The sequence below is a fragment of the Natrix helvetica genome (genome assembly GCF_964273705.1).
Source record: "Natrix helvetica genome assembly, chromosome: 1".
NCBI lineage: Eukaryota > Metazoa > Chordata > Lepidosauria > Squamata > Natricidae > Natrix > Natrix helvetica.
This window is the reverse complement of record NC_138548.1, coordinates 31,781,910-31,804,413: the sequence shown is the minus strand read 5'-3', so window position 1 is coordinate 31,804,413 and position 22,504 is coordinate 31,781,910. Positions and strand designations below refer to the sequence as shown.

The 22,504-nt window shown below is 39.4% G+C and overlaps 1 protein-coding gene across 6 annotated transcripts in view; it reads right to left on the bottom strand.

Moving 5' to 3' along the window:
• DAAM1 (dishevelled associated activator of morphogenesis 1) overlaps window positions 1-22,504 on the bottom strand; it is a 183,922-nt gene that overhangs the window by 66,011 nt on the left and 95,407 nt on the right. For all 6 annotated transcript variants that reach the window (XR_014173944.1, XR_014173945.1, XR_014173946.1 and 3 more), the window contains exon 3: window positions 13,237-13,326. Coding sequence is in view for 3 of the 6 variants with exons in the window: in XM_081936992.1 (XP_081793118.1) it covers window positions 13,237-13,326 (90 nt within the window). In the remaining 3 variants the exon portion in view is untranslated. The remainder of the gene's footprint in view (window positions 1-13,236; window positions 13,327-22,504) is intronic.

Here is a 22,504-nt window from a genome sequence, read left to right as displayed (position 1 = left end):
TAAAGATCTATAATATTTTCTATCTGGACATGGCAGACAAATGATTTCCAATTAGATTGTACTTATTTGAACATTACTAACTGGTAAGCATTCATGATCCTGAATAAAAAGAAATTTAATTTGATCCACCGTACTTTGAAATATTATACATTTCCTGAAAGGTTGCCTTTTTATTAACATTGGTCTATCCTAAATCACATTGAGAATCACACAGTCACAATGCTGTTGTGTTACACTTCTGCAAATCAAGCAGTATAAGATGGAGACTAGTTTGGATCAGTGAGGCACTACTCTATGTCAGAGAAATCTGTGTTCTAGTCCTGCCCTAGGCATAGAAGCCAGGTGTTTGAGTTTGGGCCAGTTACTCTCCCCACGATGAAGGTAATAATAAACCACTTCTGAAATTTTGCTCAGAAAACTAGGATATGAAAGCTGAACATGCAAATGTGAATAATTTGCAAGTTCTAGCAATGAATACAGTGAAAATTCTAATTATAATGAAGACCAAACTAATTACAACAGTACAACCACCAGCCTTATACTTTATAATTTTACCATGGAAATGGTGGATAAATTCTGCTTTTTTGAATTGACTATGAAGAATAAAGGAACCAGCAGTCAAGAAATACCCCACAAACTAGTACTTATAGTAGCAGTGAAGGCCTTGGCAAATATATCCAGATCCTGTGCTATGTCTATATGTACAGCAGTGGTGGGATTCAATCGGTATAACAATCAGTTCTCTGAGTGCATGCTTCTTCCCTCTTAACACCCTGATTTCACTGTCTTTGATTCTGTCCAGATCTTTAGATTTTACAAACAAGAAAAAGATTTAGATGTTTTTTGTAAAGCTTTAAATTGACAGATGTGTTCATTGCAATTTCATGCCATGAGGAAGCATAAATTATGAATCACATTGAAAAGATGAAATGGAACAGCTTGCCTCCAGAAGTTGTGAATGCCCCAACACTGGAAGTCTTTAAGAAGATGTTGGATAGCTATTTGTCTGAAACGGTATAGGGTTTCCTGCCTAGGCAGGGGGTTGGACTAGAAGACCTCCAAGATCCCTTCCAACTCTACTATTGTATTATTGTATGAACCAAGCTCAGCTGAGTTAAAACTGGAAAATGGGATAAAATGTCTGATTACTGATATTTAATCTCCTGCAAGCTGAGCTCAACTACTATTTTCTTAATAGCAATATGGAATGGTTTGTCACTGCTTTCTTTCAGCATTTTGTTTTTAATTTCCCAGTCCAACCTACTATAACGCATTCAAGTCTGCTCTCACCCTGCTTAGCTTTTCAAGGTCACTCAAGATTATCTCAATTGCCCATGAAAACCAGTTGGTTGCCTATACATACTTAGTTCAGGCTATCATTCAGCTGATGACAAACCTGGAACTGAATGAAAAATGATCACCTAAAGGCAGGGAAAGAAGCAATGGGTGGAAACTCATCAAGGGAAGAAGTAACTTAGAACTAAGGAGAAATTTCCTGACAGTTAATCAGTAGAACAACTTGCCTCCAGAAGTTGTGAATGCTCCAACACTGGAAGTTTTAAAGAAGAGATTGGACAACCATTTGTCTGAAATGGTATAGGGTTTCCTGCCTGAGCAGGGGATTAGACTAGAAGACCTCCAAACTCCCTTCCAACTCTGTTATTCTGATGGGTCAGTTTTGTTATTAGCCTTCTGGTACATTTCAAAGGCATCTAATATTAAAATTGATTGCAACAGCTGATGATTATACCAGTACTAGACGGGAATTCATCATTCTTCAACTCATCCTTCCTTCCTGAATGACATAACACAGGATAGAGAGAATAAACTGCCCTTCCTTTATGTAAATGTGTTGGGATTAAAAATACCAACAATCTCTGCCAGTATGACATTCTGCTAGTTGGTCCAACACATCTGGAGGGTATTAGGAGGGGGCATATGCATTTGGACAATGAGAACAATAGTAGGAAAAAGGAATGGACAGCAAACTCCTAATGAAGATTAGCAAGTTAACAGTGGTATATTTTTAAAAAATACATAAACAGGATCAGATTTAAATAGACCACCAGGATAAGAATGGGAAGTCAATAGCAAATCCCTTCAATGTTGTCTACAAATTTACAGCATATCTATATAGATATACTGTAGATATGTACTAGACATGTCCTTACTGACACGGAGAGTTGAGCATTACTTGAAGGTGTCTTTATTTATAAAACACATTAGAACTGAAAGATCTGAATTTTTTTCCCCACAGCCAATGGCAAGGAATTGTGGGAGCTGCAATTAAAAAAATAAAGACATTGACATCTTGTCTTTCCTTTAGGCGCTCCCCTATTTTTGTATCCTAGCAAATATCCTAATGACAAAGACTGGGTTAAGAGTCACTCATGAGCCACTGCACCCAGTTATCTCTCCCTGTCACATGCTTAAAAGGAGTAGCCCAATTAAGGAAGAGTAATCTGTTATAAGAATCACCATGGCTACTGTAATATTCTCTGCACAGACAAAGCAATCATTATAACCAATCTACTTCAATTTTTCACATCCGTTCTAGTAATAAAATTTTAACTCACAAAAGGCAATTTAGCTTGAATCTTGAATTGGCTCAGTGTATGTGCATGCCTATGAGAAATCGTTTTCATTTTTGCAAGACCTTCGGTTCCTAATATTATAGTTGTTACTTAAACCCATCATCTTAAAAAACAATTTATACAAAAGATGCCAAGTTCTCCAAAAATAAATTGGGGCGGGGGGGGGGGGTAGAATAGGCATACTCAGAGTAGTACTGCTTCAAGAGTTGATGTGCATATTTTTGTTATATCAGTACTTGCTGCAATTTAATAAAGCTTTTCCAAAAGATTAGAAGAGAAGGTCTCTCGTTTCATAAAATCCAGCTAAACTGGTCAGTGATTTTAGTCTTGCTGTTTGCACTTCAGTGTTAAAATGTATCTATAGCCTAAGCAATTCTAAGGCTATTCCTCATTGTTTATTATTCCCTGTTCTTATTTCTCAAACAGCCTACATGCACAGTCATTTAGAAAAAGAAAAAATAATCTGGGGAAAATAGTTACAATAATGATCTGTAATAAGAGAATAAACATTTCTAGTGAGTGTTGTCCATCTTTTAATGTTACAAAAATCAATTTCTGTTTTTATCACTGCCTAACATAAAGAATAAAGATTGTAATGAAGCTTGGAAGGCTATTTGTAGATTAACAATGCCTATGTGAAGAAGACTTAACATTTCCTCCACCCTTGCAAAACACATATCGATGGGTTATTTGGAATGGGTTTTTCTCTAACTGAACTCAAACCAAACAAACAGAATATTCTTTTATTTTCTCTCCCTTTAAATTTGCCTTGATTTCTGGTGACTGCTTGGGCCAGGTGTCTGCAACCTGCGGCTCTTTCAATGAGAGAGAGAAAAGAGGAGGAGAAGAGAGAGAGAAATGAGAAAATGATGGAGGGAGAGAATGAGAGAGGAAAAAGAGAGAAATGAGAGAGAGAGAAGGAGGGAGAGAGAGGGAGAGGGACACAGACATGAGAGAGCTGGAGGGAGAGAATGAGAGAGGGAAAAGAGGGAAACAAGAAAGACAAGGGGAGAGAAAGGAAAGAAAGAAAGAAAGGGAGGAAGGAGGTGAGAGAGGGAGGAAAAGAGGAAAAAACAAGAGAGGGAGGGAGGCAGGGAGGGAGAGAAAAAGCTGCATTTCCCACAAAAAACACCTCAACACAAAACCCGGGTAGGCGAGGCTGGGGTGTGTGTCATGTGACTGGGTGGGAGTGACATTGAGTTGACCACGCCCACCCAGGTTTTGTGGCTCCATGTTTTCTTTTCTGTGGGAAACAGGTCCAAATGACTCTTTGAGTGTTTAAGGTTGCAGACCCCTGGACTAGCCCTTGCAGTTTTCTTAGTAATATTTTCAGAAGAGATTTGCCATTTCTTCCTTCCTTCCTAAGGCTGAGAAAGAGTGACTGGTCCAAGGTCACACAGCTAGCTTCATGATTAAGGTGGGAACAGAAGTCATGGTTTCCTGGTTACTAAACTGGTGCCTAAACCTAATTGGCTCTCTTTTTACTGATATAACCTCTTCAGCTGGGATAAACTAACCTAAAATCCATCTGAGGAAAATGGTTCTCACAAATCATTGCATCCTTACCACATGTCAACATCTAGAATCTCAATTTGATAAGCTTCCAAAACACGGAGCTATTTCTGAAACCCCACCGTCAGGTTTGAATCTTCAGTTTCAAGCACGTTCTTAACTGAAACTGGGACATTCAAAAACCACAATGGTTTTGACTGGCAATTTGGGATCAGAATTCTGTAGGATAAGATATGAGAAAATAAGAGGCTCGACTGCCATGACTCAGAGCTGGGTATTGGATTTTCTATTTTCAGTCTTCTCTTCACCAAATTATCAAAGATATGGATACAAAAACATACACACCCAATGTTGAAACCAGTGCTATCTTTCCATAATGATATGTGGACAACCTTTCATTAATTAGAAAGTTATTATCCAAATGAAAGCCAATACTCCCCCCACCTTCCATACAAAACACAGTATATATTTCACTTTTTTTCAGACCTGACTGTAAAGGAACTTGAAACCCTGCCTTCTAATGATTTTCTTCACCTAGTGACATGTTTTCGAGGAATCATGAAGCTTAGTTGAGAAGAAAGCACACTGGGATTGGCTGCAAATCAAATCCACCCACAACGATATTACTTTCAGATCTGTATTTTATCTCCCTGACAAGGCAATCTTTCTATCCTCATTTCCCTTTCTTATTAGGGTCATGCACTGGCTTAAAATGACTTCAAAGGCTGTTATCATAATCCAAAAATCCACCTCTCAACTGGAGCCACAGAACAACTGTTCTATTTATTGGAAACTATACTGAAGGTTGCATTCTTGTTTTGGGTCATTGCACATGGACTTGGGTTTCTAAAGAATTAACCTTTTCTTCCTGTTGATTTCTCATTTTAAGCAGCCAAACCAGCTACCATTTCTTTCTACAATTATTATATATATTCTGATTTTTCTGAATTAGGACTGTTTTGGCTTCTCATCATTAGGAGTGTGGGGGGTGTTCTTTGATTACAATACAATACAATACAATACAATACAATACAATACAATAGTAGAGTTGGAAGGGACCTTGGAGGTCTTCTAGTCCAACCCCCTGCCTAGGCAGGAAACCCTATACCGTTTCAGACAAATAGCTATCCAACATCCTCTTAAAGACTTCCAGTGTTGGGGCATTCACAACTTCTGGAGGCAAGCTGTTTCACTGATTAATTGTTCTAACTGTCAGGAAATTTCTCCTCAGTTCTAAGTTGCTTCTCTCCTTGATTAGTTTCCACCCATTGTTTCTTGTTCTACCCTCAGGTGCCTTGGAGAATAGTTTGACTCCCTCTTCTTTGTGGCAACCCCTGAGATACTGGAACACTGCTATCATGTCTCCCCTAGTCCTTCTTTCTCTTAAGCTAAACATACCCAGTTCCTGCAACCGTTCTTCATATGTTTTAGTCTCCAGTCCCCTAATCATCTTTGTTGCTCTTCTCTGCACTCTTTCTAGAGTCTCCACATCTTTTCTACATCGTGGTGACCAAAACTGAATGCAGTATTCCAAGTGTGGCCTTACCAAGGCATTATAAAGTGGTATTAACACTTCACGTGATCTTGATTCTATCCCTCTGTTGATGCAGCCTAGGACTGTGTTGGCTTTTTTGGCAGCTGCTGCACACTGCTGGCTCATATTTAAATGGTTGTCCACTAGGACTCCAAGATCCCTTTCACAGTTACTACTTATTACTACAGATTATTGTTACTACAGATTATTCATGAATCTAAACTACCTGAACCATTGGGGCACCAAATGTGCAAGGGTTAAGGGGCAGAGAAGAGACAGAGGTTCTAACTGATGTTTCCAAATGCCAAGCATGCCTGTAATAAAACATTCCTCAATCAAAAATAAATAGTGGATAAGAGGGCAGACCTGGCATATATTACCGTGGGCAAAAGTCACTCTCAAGGTCACACATTCAATTTTGCAGCTCCAAGATTGTTGGACAAGCAGGCACAAAAACAGAGAGTGATCGAAACCTGGGAAACAGGCCCCTCTCATCAGTCAACAGTAGTGCTGATTTACGATCAGCCTAGTTAATACTTACCACCAGTACTTAGAAGGCAAGGGATGGGCAAAACAAGCAAAAGACAGCTAATGACTTAAAAGCTAGTCATCAACACACCCCAATCAACATCTAAAAAGCCACTAGGCACTATAAATACCACGCCCAGAACAGCACAAACTCTGCTAGAGAGAAGTTCCCTGAAGATGGGTTCCAGCATGAGTCCAAAAGCTCTGAAGAACAAAACCTCTGGTCCCAGTGACTAACCCAGATTGAATCCTGCAAAAGTCTCTCTCACGTAGGTGTGTCTTTCTGGGTTTTAGATATTGCAATAGCAATGACCCCAAGATAGTAAAACTGCTGGATGTCATCTCAGAAAATCTCCAGCAAACCAAAGGTACTCTTTTGCAGATAACTGAGTGGGAGGCCCGGTTTGTGGCTACGCTTTAGCAAAAAGCTGCTTCCCAGGCTGCTGCTGACCTCTTTTTGGTCAGGGTGGCTGTAATACCCCAGGCTTTTAGTGCGGAAGGACTTTATCTTCTTAGAGAGAGGAGACAACTCATCAGACCATGGCTACCAGAATAATCATGGGATTATCCCAGATGGTCACTGACCACAACCCACATAGGAGGCTTTACGTTAGATCTTGGAGCCCCTGAGATGTGATGTGAGAATAGTCAGCTTATACTCTGATCATGTTGTTCTGCTGAGTTTTCAAATGCTATAGCTGAGAGGGGGAGAGACCTATTTAAACAATCTGCACTCAATTGCTAAATTGATTTGTAAATTTCCAAAGGTTGCTTAGGAGTTCTCTTGAAGTTCTGGAGGAACATCTTTAGAGAATTCTTCTGAGGCATCAGAAGAGAAACCTAGATGATGCTGGCATAGATGAAGAATGGATGTGACCAAAGTGGAAAATGAATAAGAGCAGCAAAGCAAACTTATTTCACCACCCTTGCTACCTCCTTTGATAGTCACTAGGCATGTTTATCACTTACTCTATCCTTACCAAGTAAACTTTGAGAGAAAGACTTGCAATTGGGTCACCTGGAGAATAAAATAACTCACATCTAAGAGTTGCATGCCAGCTCAGCAAGTCAAAATAAAGATGGGAGCTTTGTTTAGTGTGGTTTTTGGGAATCATTTTGAGTCAGTGAATCCTGAGGAAATGAACAGAATACTCTGTAGATTGATTCCCTCTCCAGCCCCCATGAAAAATGCTATGGAGATGACCAAAGGTTGAGTTTCAGCAGTGGCGAATACACGCTTATCGGTCGAGTGCAGAAGAACTGACATGAAATGTTGCAAGTGTTGTTCACCTGACCACCACCCCACCTCTGTCGTGTGAGCTATCATTAATAAATGGATGGTGTCCAATTATACATCTCCATCTCTGGTTGAACAGGTGATGTGGTGGAATTCCTGCCCAAGGAAAAACAGACCCAAGCTGAATCCTAATGAGACAGAATGGATTCAGACTGAATCTGGAAATTCTCCACTTATACAATTCCTATGCCTTTAAAGCGACACTTGTGGACACGACGTTTTAGCATATCTCAGTGGATGTCATTAAAATGGTATGTTGGTCCTGTGCTGTATGTACAGTATCTGATATTGCTAACACTGTTATACAATACAATACAATAGGAGAGTTGGAAGGGACCTTGGAGGTCTTCTAGTCCAACCCCCTGCCTAGGCAGGAAACCCTATACCGTTTCAGACAAATAGCTATCCAACATCTTCTTAAAGACTTCCAGTGTTGGGGCATTCACAACTTCTGGAGGCAAGCTGTTCCACTGATTAATTGTTCTAACTGTCAGGAAATTTCTCCTCAGTTCTAAGTTGCTTCTCTCCTTGATTAGTTTCCACCCATTGCTTCTTGTTCTACCCTCAGGTGCCTTGGAGAATAGTTTGACTCCCTCTTCTTTGTGGCAACCTCTGAGATATTGGAATAATGCTATCATGTCTCCCCTAGTCCTTCTTTCTCTTAAGCTAAACATACCCAGTTCCTGCAACCGTTCTTCATATGTTTTAGTCTCCAGTCCCCTAATCATCTTTGCACTCTCTCCAGAGTCTCCACATCTTTTCTACATCGTGGCGACCAAAACTGAATGCAGAATGCTGTTTTACAAGTAAACACAGCAATCCAACTACAGATAATCCTTGACTTACAACAGTTCATTTAGTGACCGTTTGAATTTACAACAGGATTGAAAAAAAGTGATTTATGACCATTTTTCACACTTATGACCATTTCAGCATCTCTGTGGTCATGTGATTCAGATGCTTGACAACTGACTCAGATTTATGATGGTGGCAGTGTCCTGGGAATATGTGACTTTCTGACAAACAAAGTTAATGGAGAAACCAGATTCACTTAACAACCTTGTTACTAAAAGTCTGTAGAGATTCTCAGTCATCCACGTCATGATTGTCCGAAATGAAGCTGAAAAGCAGAGAGAGAGGGATTCGAACTGCCAAACTGCTGACCTTTCTGATCGATAAGCTCAGTGTCTTAGCTACTGAGCCACCGCATCCATATTATGATGCACTAAAACAGCAGATTTAATCCTTGACCATTGATGCTCATGGCCAAGTCACCGTCCTAAACAAACTAATGGATAGATTTGTGAATGAAGGCCTAAATGTTCCATTTATCTAATTATTTTAACCTAAGAGAAAGAACTCTTCTGTCATAACAGGACAAAGCCGGTCAGCGTCCAATCTCAATGACAAGCAGGTTCTTTTGAAAAGTTCAAAAGCAGGTCACGAAAAGCTATGAACTGATTTCACTGTCTGCTGAAACCTATCATAACACCATTCAGATTTCTGCAATATTGCTGTTTTATTTTTTCAGATAATTTTCCTGTTCACCCCCCCTCAAGATCATGATAGTTATGGCAACTATGTTAGACACTGCGGCACAAAGATAGGAGGTCCTTTCACAGCAGCTGGTTCCTGTTATTCAATTTAAATGCCATTGTCTTGATGAACCCAGCAAATCTGCCATTCCATTTTCAGGAGCAGCCATAAAAAAAGAGGTATACAGCTGATGGACATTCCTTGTCATGTTGCCTGTATTTATTGTTCTTTAAATTCTTCCAATACCATAAGCACAGATGGGCAACTCAATGTCTGCAGGTGTCCATCTTTAGCGGCTTTTCTGAAGTGCAGCTGTCAGTAGTAGGGCAGGTTGCTGTTTTCGATGGGAGTTTAAAAAAATAAAACAGCAATACTGCATATTGTGATGGGGACTGTACTGTCTATGAAGAAGAAATTCCAAAGGTTTGAATCACAGTGAATCCTCAACTTACAACCACAATTGGGGTAGAATTTCCACTGTTAAACAAAGCGGCTAAGTGAATTTTGCCCGATTTGAGATCTTTTTTTTTGCCACAGTTGTTAATCAAATCATATGGACATTAAGCCAATCCACCTTCCCCCATTGACTTAATTATTGTAAGCCAGCTGTCACCAATAGCAATCACATGACTTTGGGATGCTGCAGCCATCATAAATGCATGCTGGTTGCCAAGTGCCCAATTTTTGATCAAGTGATCATGCTGCAAGGGTCATAGGTGTGAGGACCAGCCATAAAAGCATTTGTCAGTGTTTCAACTTTGAACCATCACTACACAAATTGTTGTAAACTGAGGAGTTATCTGTATTGTGTGAGTGGGATGCCAGAAAAAAAGTGGGAAAAAGAATGGTCTTATCATATTCACAATAGGATTTTAGTTTATGATTGATCTGCAGCAGGTGGAAGCCTGTCACCCCACTTGTTTCAACCTGAAAAGGCCAAGCCTCCTTCCTATTTGGGCACTATTAGATCACCATAATATCTCATGTAGTCAGTAGACGCTGATCTTTACTTGAGGAAGTCTTGGGCTTAGTATTTATTCTGTCCATTTACTCAAAATCCACTTAGATCGCCTTTAATTTGACACAAAAATAGAACACTAATGTTTGTACAACTAATATTTCAACAAGAAATAAAATGAACATAAAAAAATGAGCCACAGCCACAGGTTTTTTCTTTTTTAGATACACAGAATTTGAACTGAAAAGGGTTCAATAGTTCAATCATCCCTTCCTGAGACTGGTGATGTTTAGACTGATTAGAGGCAAAGTCTTATCGTTCCAAACTAGCACAGCAAATGATTATGAATGATGGGTGATGTTGTTTAGAGAATCATAAGACCAGGGAAGTCCTGACCTAAAAACTTTCCCTGATCTACAGGTGAAACATGTGCTTAAAAACAGGCCTATTTTTTGATTGGAAAAAACTTCTAATGAAGATGTTTCTGAATTATCTCTAGATCTGTGTTTCTCCCCATTGGCTAGCTGAAGATGTGTGAACTTCATCTCCCTTCTGGCTGGGGAATTCTGGGAGTTGAAAGCCACACATCTTCAGCTGCTCTAGACCCGTGATGGCGAACCTATGGCACGTGTGCCACAGGTGATACACAGCCCTCTCTGTGGCCACGCCAGTAGTCACCCCAGCCCAGCTCCACTGCGCATGCTTGCATGCTTCCTGCTGGCCAGCTGGTCTTCAGGTTTCTGCCATGCGTGCATGGGGGGCAGGGCACATTGCATTTCGGGGCCTTGTGCAGTGCCCTCTGTGCCCCATTGTGGCTTCCAAGTTGGTGCAGGAGGCCTTCCAAGCCCAAAACAGGGCCTGGGGGACCGCACGCACCCTCCCACACCCCATTTTGGGCTTGGAAAGCCTCCTGCACCAACCTGGAAGCCAAAAATGGGTGAGGGGGGACGAGGCGCATGCACGGGGTTGAGGGAGCATAGGGGGCACGCATGTATGTGTGTGTATGGGTGTCATGCATGTATTGCATTATGGATGAGGGCATGTACGCTATTGCACGCACACACTTTAATTGCACGACAACAAGTTTAGCCATCACTGCTCTAGACAGTTCATTCCACTGTAAAATGGGTGTTGTTCTTGAGCTGTTTTTCTTTCAGATTACATTACATTATTTTATGTATGCTGAAATTATATATATGCGGTTTATGCTGAAATTTCAGCAAATAAGTTTTTCCCTTCCCTTTCTGAATCCTGGGAAACAACTATTCTTATCTTCATAGATCTTACCTCTACAAATGTTTCATTGTCCGCAGATCCTAAAACATTTTGATGGGTTATAACCCAAATGGTCTGTCTCAGAAAATGATAAATGACACATTTATAACTTTCTAAACCAAACTTTTATTGTTTTGCTTAGTTGCTCTTGGCTTGCCAGTCAGCTATGTTACCCCCCTCAAATCAGAGACAGTACAGATTGTATTAAATCCAATTGACAATGAAAACTGGCAATGAGATAATTTTGCTTTTCCTCTAAAACATAATTCTGTTTCATTTATGCTGCATTTGGCCCTGGAGTTACGAACAGCATACATGACATTAGTACATTGGCCTTTAGAGGGCTGCATTTTACAAACTCTGTCTTTTTCCTACTGAATCATATTAATTTGCTTGTAAGGTATTTTTTTATCCAACCAGATCCCAAGAGTTCTCCAGTCCCTGAAAAACAATCCTGAAACAGCAGAGTCTTCTACTAAAAAGTGTTCAGTACGGAAGCAAAAGTATGTGGAACAAGGATACTAAAAGAATGCAACAATTCAGATTCACTCTCCCCAAAGTATTTCAGAGTGTGTGAGAGTGCAAATATAGCATTTATCTCCTATATTTTAAAATAACTGGATCTTCCTCACAGTTGCACGAAGGCCTCACAAAATGATTGCATAATTCCAGCACAAAGTACGGCTGTTTTAAAGGGTTGCAGTCGAGAGATATATTTGTCTTCCTTTGCACTTCAAAGTACCTTCTGGAGATCAAATGTAAAGTGCAAGCCTAAGGAAGACCACAGATAATAAAAAATTGAACTTAACTTATTGATTAAATTTATCTGTCACCCATCCCATTGCTGAAGCAACTCTTGATGAACTGCCATTATTTCCCAATGGCTATGTTCTCATATTTGCATCTGGCCATTGAATTAACCTAATTTTTAGGTTCACCTAATGCACTAGATCCTAAACTAATCAGATACTACCGCATGCTACCTTCCATTAACCCCCCCCCTGCCCCTCCAAAAACCCTAATCAAGGTTGAAGCTAACAAAACCTAGCTAAATCCCTCTCTGACTGATGAAATATGTGGTCAAAAACAGTCAATATATGTGCTACCTGATCTAGTCCTTTCCTTTTTAAAAGGAGATTGGTTGGACAATATGCCAGGACACTTAGACATGATGCTTTTCTCTTGCCAAACAATAAGTTTAAGGTGATATGTAATATAGCTAAAATTCTGTATTGCTGACAAAATGCTACAGAATTATACCTGTGCAATGAAGAATGAATAGAATAAATATTATGTCCAGAGTGATTTATGTTACATGCTGCTTCATTAGAATTTTACATATGTTTTTATCATCTGATTTTATTATGCTAAATTATTGTAATGTAATTTTATTGCATTTGTGAATAAATTCCCAGGATACAAATAATCATGCTAGTTTGGAATCTTATGATCTGGTCTATGCATTTGCAGGCCAGAATAAATTTCCTCCTATTTCTTCAAACTGATTCAAAAGCATTTTGCAGCATTTTTTTCTTTCTTGTGTCTCAGAAGAAAAAGGAACAAAAGTATAAAAAAAGAAAAAGAAAAATGCAGGCGGTCCTTGACTCATGAACATAACTGGGACCAGTTAAGCATGGCAGTTGTTAAGTAATCATGCCAAATTTTATCCTATTTTGTCTTTTTTTGCCACAGTTAAGTGAATTACTACAGTTGTTAAATGAATCATGTCACAAAGCGAATCTGACTTCCCCAATTTACTTTCCTTGTCGGAAGTTGACTTGGAAGGTGGCAAATGGCAATCACATGACCCAAGGATGCCGCAACCATTGTAAATACATATTAGTTCTATTTGCACCCAAATTTTGATCACATGACACTGAGGATACTGTCATGGTTGTAAATGCTAGATCACTTTCTCAATGTCTTCAAATGGTTACTAAATGAATGATCATAAGTCGAGGACTGCTTGTAACGTTGAGGAAGCATACTTCAAAGGTCTTACCTTTTTCTTACTGCAGTAGATCTGCCATTTCTTTTCTGCTGGTAGAGCAAACATGGCTTCTCTATGCTTATCCGTAAGGTCAAGTTCATCCTAGCAAGAAAAAAAGGGGCGGGGAGAGAGATAAATGTTTATTATCAAAAATAAATGTTGATATTCATTGGCATTTTAGCTAAAGGGTCCCTTGTCCTTAGACCATGGGTCGCCAACCTGGTCCCTACCACCCACTAGTGGGCGTTTTGGGATTCCAGGTGGGCGGTGGGTATTTCGGAGGTTAAAACCTCCTTTTGAACTAACGTGCGCAAGAATGCGTGTGTTAGGGATTTCGGAGGTTAAAACCTCCTTTTGTGCGAGTGGGCAGGCGAGCGCAAGCGCGTGCACAAGCAAACACGTGGGAAGAGGAAGGGGAGAAAGAGGAGGTGGGGGATAGTGGGATCCTTGCTGCTTTCTGAGCTTGGGGGGGGGGAAGGAGCAGAAAAGACAAAAAGGAGAATGAAAGGGAGAAAGAGGAGGTGGGAGATAGTGGGATCCTTGCTGCTTTCTGAGCTTGGGGGGGGGGGGAGGAGCAGAAAAGACAAGAAGGAGAATGAAAGGGAGAAAGAGGAGGTGGGGGATAGTGGGATCCTTGCTGCTTTCTGAGCTTGGTGGTTTTCTTACAGACATTTCATTACCAAACTAGGTAACATCATCACTGCTACAAGGGAGTGGGGTTGTGGGGAAAGGAGGAGGAGGAGAAGTCGAAGGACAAAACTGGTGGGTGGTAAGGAAATTTTTCCATCAAGAAAGATCCATTAGTGGGCGGTAGGTAGAAAAAGGTTGACTACCACTGCCTTAGACAGACTTAATTTCCACCCCCCCCCCCCTGTAGCTCAATAATTATTCACATCATCTTGGCTTTTCTGCAATATCTGATTTGAATCTAGATTGTAATGAGCTTCCTGTGAAACAGCCTCCTGTAACCTGATCCTGGATGTTAGATTGGTGATTAGTCATATGTCAAAATCAATCTCATATTTAAGCCTCATGAGAAATGTTGGCCTTTTTAAAGGTGTTAATTTTCATTTAATTTTGGTGGCATTTAAGGATGCACCTGATAGCTTGGCATTCTTCTTGTGGCTGAAACCAACTACAACTTTCTACTCTTCTACTTATTTACCAATGACTCTAGGTTTACAGCCATGTTGGGAAAGGATTTAACTGAGCTAATGTTCTTGATCACATTCCATTCAAAGCCTCCACTGCATATATAAATCAAAGTATTCCAGCAGCTTTGTGGCAGGAGGTGCCTACAAAATATTTGGCTTAGGCGAGTGTTCCTGTTCCCTGAATTAACATGCAGTATCACCATAAGCCAGAACTCTGAAGAATTTTAGCTTAGTATGAATGAGTTAATATGCCTAGGCATGCTCTTGTTGCAAACGGATGGAAGATTATTAAAGAGATATCCAACCTACAATTAAAGAGATTTTTTTTCTGAGAGTAAGAACAATTAATCAGTGGAACAGCTAACATGCAGATGTTGTGGGTGCTCTATCATTGGAGGTTTCCTAGAAGAGACCATCATATTCTAGAATGGTATAGGGCAGGGATGTCCAAACTTGGGAACTTTAAGACTTGTGGACTTCAACTCCCAGAATTCCCCAGCCAACAGTCCACAAGTCTTAAAGTTCCCAAGTTTGGACACCCCTGGTATAGGGTCTCCTGCTTGAACAGGGGGTTGGACTAGAACAGGGGTCTCCAATCCCCAGGTTGTGGGCCACTACCAGGCCTTGAGCCTTTTGGAACCAGGCTACAGAAGGGTACGAGCAGTGTGCATGTGCTCCATTCACGCAAGAGGCATGTTCGTGTGCCTGCTGCTCGTGCAAATGGAGCTGCGTGAGAGAGAGCACTTGCCCACCACAATCCAGGTACCATCTCCCCCACCCCACTCAGGCCGGTTTGTAAAGCCGAAAAGATTGGGGGACTGTGAACTAGACGACCACCAAGGTCCCTTCCAATTCTATTAAACCATGGAAGTCTTGGCTGTGGTTTGCTTAGTGTTGCAAGGAAATCAGAAGGTGGGGTTTGTTTATCTCCTAATAAACCAGAGTCATAAGCCAAGAATATAACTCTTATGTTTGAAGACAAGAACAAGCTAGAGTTCTTCCATTCAGACACAATACTAAAAGAAAGCATAGATACAATACAATACAATACAATACAATAGTAGAGTTGGAAGGGACCTTGGAGGTCTTCTAGTCCAACCCCCTGCCTAGGCAGGAAACCCTATACCGTTTCAGACAAATAGCTATCCAACATCTTCTTAAAGACTTCCAGTGTTGGGGCATTCACAATTTCTGGAGGCAAGCTGTTCCACTGATTAATTGTTCTAACTGTCAGGAAATTTCTCCTCAGTTCTAAGTTGCTTCTCTCCTTGATTAGTTTCCACCCATTGCTTCTTGTTCTACCCTCAGGTGCTTTGGAGAATAGTTTGACTCCCTCTTCTTTGTGGCAACCCCTGAGATATTGGAACACTGCTCCAATATCTCAGGGGTTGCCACAAAGAAGAGGGAGTCAAACTATTCTCCAAGGATATGTGTCCATGGAAATGGATATGTGTCCATGGAAAAGCAAAAGGTCAAGCAGTTGCTATTAGCCGTGAGCTTGCTCTTCCATGAGTCAACATACTTGACACCTCTAATTTATAGTCCTATGCACATTTATTTTATATCTTTAGGAACCATTTTGGTTTAATAAAAAGATAATAACTCTAGGCGTCATAAAACTATATAACTCCAGGCATCATAAAATTAATAATAAATGGACATGCATAATTATCTTAAGAGTCTAAAAGCATGATGAAACAAGTTGATTTTAAGGCCTACCTAAATTAGGAGATGGTGGAATCTAATCATATCTTCTGGGGAAACTTGTTCCACAATGTGGGGGCTACCACTGAAAAGGCCAAACTCCTAGTTTAAATCCCCTTCAGTATAGGCATTGGAAAGTATGGGTTGCTAGTTACTTTCACTGTGTTCATCAGAACACTTAGATATAATAACAAGGATTCATTTGGGCTTTGAGAAACCACTACTGTTACAGTCTTTTCAGACAAAGCAGGGGCCTCAAAACTCTTTAAGCTTATTAACCTTTTCATGATGTTTCAGACTGTTCATTGAGCCCCAATCATTTATTACATGTATATGAGAATAATTTAATGAATACACCTTTAACAGTATCTCAAATAATAACAATGACCTCTTGGACAGATCCATTGACCTTTGGGGGACAATACTGATCACTTTGGTGAACCCTGATATAAAGCAGTCCCTCTATGAAGGGCACAAGGAAAAGGCATTGCTTGTTTAATTTTTTTTAAAGGCACATGAAAATTGTGTCTTTGGCACAGATCAGAAATGTCAAACAAGGGAGCAATCTCATTTTAACCCATTACCATATGCAATAATTAGGTTGACCATGCAAGATGTTGAATACTGACAATTCTAGCAGCCAAAATTAAGCTTCCTGGACTGATGCACCAGTTTTGATATAGTAGATAAAGATATATAGAATAGTGTTTCTCAACCCTGACAATTTTGAGATGTACAATATAGACTTCAACTATCAGGAATTCCAGGGCTTGAAGTCCACACATCTCAAAGTTGCCAAGAATGAGAAACACTGGCATAGAGGGTAGAAAATTGTCACTGGCAGGAATTTCAAGCTGGTGACAAAAACACGTGGTGGCCACATGGACTGCCTGCAAGGAAAACAGGCAATGTGTTTTTGTAAAGAAAGCATATAGTAATGGAGCTTTCTATTTATTTATTCTCATGTTTGAAATTCTGTGGCTAAATCCCTAAAGCAATCAGCACACAAACTCCATACATGCAGCTTCAATTAACAATCATGAAACAGACTAATTAGTGAGCAGAAGATGCCAATTGGCAACTAGCTTTGTAGGCTATTTGCTATTTGTTCTTTGGGCACAATTGGAGATTGGGTAAAAGAAAGAAATGACAAACACGCATACACAACGGACTGACCGGTTGTGTGAGTGAGCTCAAAAGTAAATAAAAAGCCTCTTAATTATTCTAGCAAGAATTTAATATTTCTAAATTAGTCTTGCAGTAGAATCAATTATTTCAGAAGAGGCTGTTTCATCCTACTCAAATAATCAGAGTTCTTTGAAGTCCTGGAGAAAATGTGGTTACCATTTTGAAGAATAAAGGAAAAATGAATATCCCAGATTGGTGGATGCATTCAGTCTACAAGCGTGCGCGTGTGCGCACACACACACACACACACACAAATATATAATTGTTAATACTCCTATTTGCCAATTTTTCCATTATGAGGAACTGGTATGTTTTAAATATGGGCTATTAGATCTTCCTGCCATACGTTTAGCCCCAGAAGTCAGGAAATTATTAACTTTCAAGACTCAGGAAATTCACTTCCACATTTAGTTTTTCAGCTTACACTGGAACAAATTCAAGACATTTTAGGCATTCGTTCTAGAATTCCTTGGCTGCCTAACTTTCTTACAAAGCTGTCCAGAATCAGGAGGAAAAACTGAATTTGTGCAGAACAGCATAAAAATAAAGAAAAGTAAAATAAATTAGATGGAAGAATAAGAGGATTTGATTCTCTTTTTTTAATGCAATCTACAGGATCATCCGAGAAGCCAACAAAAATTCCTGGCTTTGATTGTAGAAGGGAGGAAGATGAACTAACATAGCAACAAGGCAACTATAAAACAAACTATAGCACAGAAAGGGGGATGAATATTTCCACAAATCCTAAGATTTTTGATCCAACCTTGCATTATATAGTTATAATTTAAATGTGAAAAACACCTTATTTCAGCAACACGGTTATTGAGCAGCATTGAGCAATGTCTTTTTGTATGGAAGAATAGGATTACTTTTCCAATTACTGATACTGATACTACCTTTATTCTGTAATTTGGAATATAGAAATAAAAAATAGAAGGGATGAGAGAATGAAACATATTTTTAAATTGAATTAGTCTGAATTACTTTGGGTGACTTGGCCAGATCCATGTTACTAATTTAACAACCACAGTGATTCACTTAATAGATGTGGCAAGAGAAGTCATAAAATGGGACAAAACTCAACTCATTTAACAAATTTCTCTTACTTAGCAACATACATTCTAGGCTCAACTGTGATTGTAAGTTGAGGATTACCTGTACAGTCTAAGAGTGCCTTTTAAATTTCTCAAAGTGGTGGGGGAAACCAGACAGACAGAAAAAAATAATTGCTTGCGGTTGAGCTTGTACAAATATATTTGTCTAGTCACCTGTGGCAAAGAGAAACCATCGCCAGATCACAAGGAAGCTTTCATGAAATAGAAGAAAACAGACTCTTGGATCTGCAACTCATCAATATGCAAGAAGTAATTAACTGACATGTGTAGACATGTAGGCTAATTTTAAAGAAACGAAGTAATGGCAAGTGAGTGTGATACCAAGAACTAAAAGATTCCAGGTCCGTGAGGAACATTGCTTCTTCTCAAGACTGGGATCACTATCCTATATAGCAGGGGTCTCCAACCTTGGCATCTTTAAAACTTGTGGACTTCAACTCCCAGAAATCTTTAGCCATCTTTGGCTGAGGATTTCTGGGAATTAAAATCCACAAGTCTTAAAGTTGCCAAGGTTGGAGACCCCTGCTATATAGGATGAAAACTATTCAAGAAGAGAGCTAGAAGACTGATGTAACTGATTTGTTCAAACAGCATCATAAATCATCATATGGATTGCTTAGGAATTGCATTGTGTAAAGCTAGCCCATTATGACTTATCCAATGAAACAAAAGCCACAATATGGACAGGTGTATTAATTCAGCTAATTAGAAAATATAGAGGAAGTCATGAATATTTAGTTTATGACAAATATCAAGAATCAAAATTAAGAGTTTATCACCAAAGGACAACTGGGTGTATTAATTCAGATTATACTTCTCTTCAAAGGAAATCAGGTATACTGTACAGGATTTGCTTTGAATTCCATTTATCACCACAAACACTTTATAAGGCAGGATGGGCTGAAGAGCAATGTCCCGAACAGACTTTTATGGCTGAACTGGGACTTGAAGCAGGATCTTATCCATCTATGCCAAAAATAATAATAATCAAATATTTGGGTAACTGTGAAAAATGCAGTGCAAATAAGCCCTTATATTGTGAAAGATGTTCAGTTTCACATTTTAAATCTTACAATAATACAATAATACAATAGTAGAGTTGGAAGGGACCTTGGAGGTCTTCTAGTCCAACTCCCTGCCTAGGCAGGAAACCCTATACCGTTCCAGACAAATGGCTATCCAACATCTTCTTAAAGACTTCCAGTGTTGGGGCATTCACAACTTCTGGAGGCAAGCTGTTCCACTGATTAATTGTTCTAACTGTCAGGAAGTTTCTCCTCAGTTCTCAGTTGCTTCTCTCCTTGATTAGTTTCCACCCATTGCTTCTTGTTCTGTCCTCAGGTGCCTTGGAGAATAGCTTGACTCCCTCTTCTTTATGGCAACCCCTGAGATATTGGAACACTGCTATCATGTCTCCCCTAGTCCTTCTTTCTCTTAAGCTAGACATACCCAGTTCCTGCAACCGTTCTTCATATGTTGCAGGAACTAGGTATGTTCTTCTTGAAGTGTATTTGTCCTTACTCCCAAGAATGTACTGGTCTTAGAAAAAATGGGTGCCTCAGTTGAATCTGAAAAGATTGAGATAAGTTAAAACATTTCCAGGCTCAATTTATAGTGAAGACAGATTAAATGGGGATTTCTCGTCATTCTACAAGAACAGTGAAGAAGCAGTGATTGAGTCTTGTGCAGGGGTGTGTTGTTGCTGGTTTTTCATAACGCACACACGCAGGTGCTGTTCAATGTAAATTGTTCTTCGCGGACGGGCAGAATAATTTACAGTGAACTGTGCACACGCTGTCACTAAAAACCAAAATGGTGGTGGTGAGGGAGCATGGCAGGCCTGGGTCGCTGCCGGTTCTGCAATCCAGGCCTGAATTCCACTACCGGTTCGGCCGAACCTGGAGCAATCAATCCCTCGTCTTCAGTAAATGTTATCCTGGGATTTTCAGCAATAAAGAAGGCAGTATTCCAGTAAACTGTAATTCTATCTGATAAAATTGCACAAAAACTTGTAAAAATTGCTACAAGAAGTACAACACTTTTCTTTGCAATGTTTTTAAAAAATAATTTTTGCCACTTGCAAATAAAGAAGATGCTATCTGATTTTTTCTTGACTTCTATTTGGTTCATTTAAAGCACTCTTAAAAAGACCTCAATTCCCTGTGAAACAGCCCTGAGGTGTCCTATCGCTTACAATACAATACAATACAATAGTAGAGTTGGAAGGGACCTTGGAGGTCTTCTAGTTCAACCCCCTGCCTAGGCAGGAAACCCTATACCGTTTCAGACAGATGGCTACCCAAGATAATTCTATTCTATTAGAATTCTATTAAATAATTCGGAGGATAAAATGAATGTATCTCATGTGGTGTTTTATTTATGAGAAGACAAAGTTACAGTAAACATAGCTGACATCACTTGGAAGGGGTTTTTTTGTGTGTGTGCGTGGAAACAGAGCTACGTGCTTACTTACCATCATCCTCTAAAAGGATTATGGAGACAAATATTACATCTGCATCAATAAAAAAACAAAATGCCTGGCCAAATTATTGCTTTTGCTAGTTATTCCTAGTCATCATTTCCCTTTGTTTCTCAATACTGTAGCAGTTTACTTTTTCTTTTATAATAATAAAAGAAACAAATAGAACCCTATTAGAAATGGTTTACAGATAGTCTTTGACTTACAACTAATGATTTAGTGACCAAAGTTAAAACGGCACTGGAAAAGAACAACTTAAAACTGTTTTTCACATTTATGTCTGGTTGGCATTGCAGCATCTCCATGGTCACATGATCAAAATTCAGAAGTTTGGCAACTGGTTCATATTTAGGATGGTTGCAGTGTCCGGGGGTCATCAGATCACTTTTTGTGATCTTCTGACAAATAAAGTCAATGGGGAAACCGGATTCATTTAACAACTGTGTTACTAACTTAACCACTGCAGTGATTCACTTAACAACTGTACAAGGAAAAATCATACAATGGAGCAAAACTCACTTAATAACTGTCTCATTTAACAATAGAAATTTTGGATTCAATTGTGTCAAGAACTACCCTTGTTGCTAGTTTTACTACCAGTTCGTAACACAAAATAATTTGGAATGTACAAGGAAGTGATACATAAGTATGCAATTTAATGTAACAATTATTTTTAATCTTTACCTTTCTTAAATTTAGCCACCTGGAAATCAAATTAAATTAAGCAGAGATAAAGATTAAAGATAAAAGTTAGATAAAACGGTAGTTTAACCATACCTAAAGAGCTACAGGTCCTAAAAAGCTACAGGCTTGTCAGCCAGATGGCCCAGCATGATGAGCAAATACCAAAGGGAAAGGACCAAAGACTGATCTTATTTGGAGGCCCTTTGAGGGATTTACAATACAATACAATAGCAGAGTTGGAAGGGACCTTGGAGGTCTTCTAGTCCAACCCCCTGCCTAGGCAGGAAACCCTATACCGTTTCAGACAAATAGCTATCCAACATCTTCTTAAAGACTTCCAGTGTTGGGGCATTCACAACTTTTGGAGGCAAGCTGTTCCACTGATTAATTGTTCTAACTGTCAGGAAATTTCTCCTCAGTTCTAAGTTGCTTCTCTCCTTGATTAGTTTCCACCCATTTACACAATGGATTTCAGGAGTGAGATTATTGTGAGTTTGTTTACAGCTAATTATTATTTACTAATTTAATTAAACTATCAGAATATTACAGTTCTAATTATTTTCAGTGAATGTTTTCATGTTTATTGTTACTATGCAGGATGTTACTGCTTTCTATGTTTACCATGGAGAATTTCATTTCATTTCATTGTTTGTCTTATTTTGCTGCACCATGACCATTTTTATACACATTCAAATCACAGCAATAACAATAACTTTGCAAAAATACACTGGTTTTTATAGCAACAACTTTTGCACTTGTTCCCCCCCCCCCCTGTATTTGTGTCCTTCAGCTCTGGTTGTTTTAACCCGTGCATTTCCTATTGTCCTAGGGAGAAAAATCATTTCTTCCATTGGAAATCTGGAACCTGGATGGAGCTAGAAAGCAAAGCCGGGTGTTTTGCTATGCAGAATTTTGTGATGGCAACAGAAAAACGAACGGCATCAGAGCAAGTTCTC